General features: G+C 53.9%; 1 protein-coding gene across 1 annotated transcript in view; it reads left to right on the top strand.

Moving 5' to 3' along the window:
- The first annotated feature begins 2,960 nt into the window (after positions 1–2,960).
- Positions 2,961–4,906, top strand: part of Pou2f3 (POU class 2 homeobox 3) — an 84,292-nt gene continuing 82,346 nt past the window's right edge. Inside the window, exon 1 of the mRNA XM_004636402.2 lies at positions 2,961–2,988. Coding sequence (XP_004636459.1) covers positions 2,961–2,988 — 28 coding nt within the window. The remainder of the gene's footprint in view (positions 2,989–4,906) is intronic.

Genomic DNA, 4,906 nt, shown 5'->3' with positions numbered 1-4,906 from the left:
CACACACACACACTAAATAAATGTTAAAAAAAATATATTTAACAGTTACATTTTTTTGTCTATTTGGTACTGGGGATTGAACTCAAGACCTTGAGTTTGCCAGGCAGGTGCTTATACCACTTAGCTATCTCCCTGGCTCTTAAAAAAAATCACAACTAAATAGGATTGGAGATGTAGACCACCCTTAGGTTATATCCCCAGTATGAGGGAGGCAGAGACATCTAAAATGCAGAGGGAGGGGCCAGAGAGATGGCTCAGTAGAATAAGCGCTTCCCTAGCAAGTGCAAGGGCCTGAGTTCAATCCCCAGTTCCACCAAAAAAAAAAAAAAAAGGGAGAAAAATGTGACTGTGTGTAACAGCGTGTATCAGATCCAGGATCTGGTGATCGGAGAACCAGACCCTGTGTGCGCATGACCATGCAAATGATATGTAAATAGATATAGAAATCACATGCACTCAGGAGTATATAAACTTTGTGCAAACATTTTTCTTGGATAATGGCAGGCAAGTATAGTTGTAGATTTTTTTTAAAAGTCAAGGAAGGGACCAAATTTGAAATGGAGGAGGGAAGGAAAGGACAGAGGCTGAGAATGCCTTGAGAGGGGCTCTTAGGGTCATTTGAACATCCCAGAAGCATTTGTAGATCCATCATGGAACAGAAGAAGCAAAAGAAAAGCCCCTCCCCACCTTTTTGCCTGACAAAGGGAGCTGAGTGTGGCTGGGGAAGTAGGGTTTGTGTGGCCCTGAAGTTTCCCTGGCCACTTCCACTCTAAGCCTCCTTAGGCACCCACTAAATCCCTTGTGAGGCCCTGGGTGGGCTCAGAGCTGCTGCAGGCTGGGGGGGGGGATAAAAATAGCTGGTCACAACCTGCTACAAAGGCTATGAGGAGCAGTGAAGTGCCACAGCAATTCAGTGCAAAATCAGATCACTTCCATCTTTTTTTTTTGCGGAACCCGGGATTGAACTCAGGCCCTTGTGCTTGCCAGGGAAGCACTTATTCTCCTGAGCTATCTCCCCAGCCCCTAAGCCTCTTCCATCTTGAAAGAGGGGCATGTGCATTATGCAGAGGGAGTAGAAATCCTGTCAGTGCTTTAGATCAAGTGTTTCAAGCCAGGCCAGGATGGTAGTGCATGCTTGCAATCGCAGCATTCTGGGAGGCTGAGACAGGAGGATCCCGAATTTGAGTCCAGGCTGGCAACTTAGTGCCTTAGCAAGACCCTTCCTCAAATTAAAAAATAAATAAGGGGTTGGGATGTAGCTCAATACAAAGGCCCTGGATTCCAACTGTGGGACCACCAAAAAGCAATAATAATAATAATATAAAATAAAAAAAGCCCTGACACTTACTGGCTGTGTAAGATGACAAGTCAAACTCCCATATGGAAAAATAGAAATAATAATGGTACAATTTATAGATTGTTGTGTCCACTACATGAGATCGAAAGGTGTTAAAGATGTCTTTAAAGTGTGGGTTAGCCCTCTCTCTCCCTGGTACACAGTGAGAGTGCGATAAATGCTGGGTATTACAGTCGGGAGTACCGGGGAGGAAATGGAACCAACAACACTGTAAGCCAGGCCAAGAGGCAGAAAGGCCGGGGGCCTGCTGGAGAGCTAGAAAGAGATGGGTGCAAGGACTGAGGTCCTGGTAGGCTGACGGGAGGCCTGTCAGGAAAAGCAGGCCGTGGGCTCGTCTCCTCTGTGTCCGCATGTGTCCAGCTGAGCTTCTGGGCAGGCAGTCCCTTGGCTAAGAATCACTTACTGGCGCCAGGGAGATGGCTCAGTGGAATAAGTGCTTCCCTGGAAAGCACAAGGGCCTGAGTTCAATCCCTGGTTCCACCAAAAAAGAAAAAGAAAAAAAGAAATTTTGGGCCGGGGAGATGGCTCAGTGGAATATGCGCTTCCCTGGCAAGCGCAAGGGCCTGAGTTCAATCCCCGGTTCCGCAAAAAAAAAAAAAAAAAAAAAAAACACAAAACAAAACAAAAAAAAAAAGAATCACTTACTGGCCCCTGAAAAGCGGAAGAAACAGGGATGAGTGGAGTCTGAGGTGAGGAGTCTGCAAAGAGCGCTGGAATGGGAGCCAAAGACCTGATTTCCAGCTAGGCTTTGTCACTGGGGAATCCTGCGCCTCTGGACATGTCACTCCCAAGCTCTGGAAGGTGGCTGTCACCGCACACCCCCCAGGCAAAGGATCTGCTCCTCCCACTCTCCCAGCGCCTCGGGGCAACGCGCGACCTGGAGGTGGGCGGCGTCCTTACTCAGAAAACCTGAGCCTTAGCTGGGGCTGTCTACTTTGGAGGAGGCCAGGTGATCTTGGCCGCCTGCTTACCCCAGATCGATGCCAGTTTTGATTAGCACTTGGCCCGTTTTACAGATTAGTAAAATGGGTTCAGGGAGGTGAAGAATCTTGTCCCCTACCACAAAGCTTGTAAGTCCTTGAGAGGTAGGATTCCAAGACCAGATTCTTTCCAGCACACCCCCGCGGCTTCTCCAAACACTCCAGGTTCCTTGTAGCGCTTTCTTCGGGAGCCAGTCGAGACGGAGGCTCGGGCCCGGGGGCGAGCTAGACGAGGAGCCCGGGCCGCAGCGGGTGCGGCGGGGAGGGGCGGCCAGGCGGGGTCGGGCAGCCTGCAGACAGGTGTTGGTCGGTCCGCCCCGGCAGCGCCGATCTCCTTCCCGGCCCCCACCTCGCCATATGCAAATCGTTGTTTTGCCTGGGCCCGGGGCCAGGGGGCGTGGCCGGCGGCCCCCGCCCCGCCGCGTGCTCACCTGGGGAGTGTGGCAATCCCGGCCGCGCCGAGGGACACCCGGGCTGGAGCAGCACAGCGCACGACGGCGGCGGCGACGGCTCCGGCTGCGGCCGGGAGCGGGACGGAGGAGACCCTGGCTTCCCAGGGGGCCCGGCTGGGGCAGATGCTGGGGGCCTGGGGGGGCGCTGGCTTTGGCCCCGCCTGGGGCAGGATGGTGAATCTGGAACCCATGCACCCAGGTGAGACTCAGAGGGAGGGCGCTCTGACAGGTGTTCCCGAGCGCGGGAAGTGGGGAAGAGAGGAGCACGTTGCCGCGAGGGGCTTATTCCCCAGCGGCCAGGAGAGGGCGGCGTCTTGATAGGTGTCTGGGGGACTAAAGGAGGGCCGTCTGGGTAAGGAACCTTGAGAAAGGGTGAGGGTGGGGCGGCTCCCGGAGCCCCAGATCCGTGGAGCGGGCAGTTGCTTGGGCGTGCTATGCTGCTGCTGTCCCATGAGCTTGCTGAGATGGGTGTTCACTTTACTCAGCTGGGGTGTGGACCTGGGAGTGCAGACACTGCGTGTATCCACATGCTGTGCAGCCGGTGTCCCGCACCTGTATGAAATGGAGCCAAAGTGGGCATTTGTGTAGGGGTCTTGGGGGGGGCAAGAGGCCCACGTGGGGCAGGTGCGGTGTCTATTGATTAGGGCCTGGGCAGCATGTGTGTCAGAATATTAGCTTGTCCCTGTGTGTGTTAGGAGAAGGCATGGGACAGTTCCCAGAAGAGGCTTGTCTTGGGCACTGAAGCTCCCTGTGCACGTGTGCCAGGTGTGTCAGTATGTGTGGGAGGTGTCCCCCGCTCCCCCTCTGTGGGTCTTGGTTGTGTCTAGGCTCAGTGCATGGTGAACCTGTGTCCCAGAGTGGGTGGTGACAGATCCCTTCTGTCGTTCCCATATCCCATGACCTTCTCTCCCTGGGGCTGACCAAGCCTGGGGAAAAGTATTGCTGGGAGTCCGTTTCTGCTGTGTGAGCGAATGAGAGGTGGACATGGAGCCTGCTGACTCCTTTCCCAGCTGGGCTAGGTGTTGAGCTGAACTGAAGGGTGGAGCTTGGGGTCAAGCGTAGGATGTGGGGGGACTTCATGTTCTGGCAGACCTCTGAGGGCCTGAGCAAAGAGCGCTGGGAGGTAAAGAAAGCTGTACCTGGCTCGAATGCTTCAGACTCAGTGCCTTGCCTCTCAAAGTAGGCAGGATTGAAAGATCTTTATTTAGGATTTCAGAGTTGCTGAACTGTGTGGTTTGCTCTTCTTTCTGGGAGAGTGGAGAGGGGAAGGCAAGTCCCCTGACCTACCCTAAGAAGCAGAGCAAACTGGAGGCTTTGGCCCTTCCTGAGTCCCACCCATCCTAAAAACAAGCAGCAGTGGCTGCTCAGGAAACCCAAGGTGCCCCGCTCCTATTTCCCAGCAGGACTGAGTGGGAGAGTGGCTTGCTTTCTCTTTCTTTCTTTCTTTCTTTCTTTCTTTCTTTCTTTCTTTCTTTCTTTCTTTTTCTCTTTGCGGATCCAAGGATTGAACTCAGACCCTTGGAATTGCCAGGGAAGCACTTATTGTACTGAGCCATCTCCCTAGCCCCAGAAAACTGGCTTTGAGGAACTGACCAACTCAGTGTCATCCAGGTCGGGCCAAGATCTGTTTCCCAACCTCTCGGCCCCAACCTGGAGCTGGGAGTACCTGGGGCAGAGCCCGCGGGAGGTTCTTCTTTCCTTTATTTCCTGTCAAGAAGGCCAGGGTTCAAAGGGGAAAGGAGACACCTCCAAAGATGGGCCCCAGCAGGAGGTGGGGAGCTCTGTAGGCCCAAGATCAGAGACTTCCTGGGGGTTTTCCACCTCCTCCTCCACTGAAGGCTCCTGCTCTGGGGAAGTGGGAGGAGGTGGAACAGCTGGGGCCAAGCAGGGAAGCAGCCTAGGGGCTGAGTAAGGCAGGAGAGGGGGTGAGGCTGGAAAGAGAGGACCAAGCCCTTGTGGCTTCCCCTGGAGCCAGCTCCAGGTGGATGCTTCTCAGAGAGCTCCTTCATCCTCTGGTGCCCATGGGCTGGGTGCCAGACACAAAAAGATGCCATCCACTCTGGGCGAAACTGCCTGGCTCATCTTGCTGCCCTCTCCCCAGCTTTTTTTTTTTTTTT

Source organism: Octodon degus, unplaced genomic scaffold, assembly GCF_000260255.1.
Source record: "Octodon degus isolate 3935 unplaced genomic scaffold, OctDeg1.0 scaffold00080, whole genome shotgun sequence".
NCBI lineage: Eukaryota > Metazoa > Chordata > Mammalia > Rodentia > Octodontidae > Octodon > Octodon degus.
Note: the sequence above shows the minus strand (reverse complement) of the source record. Positions and strands in the feature narration are given on the sequence as shown.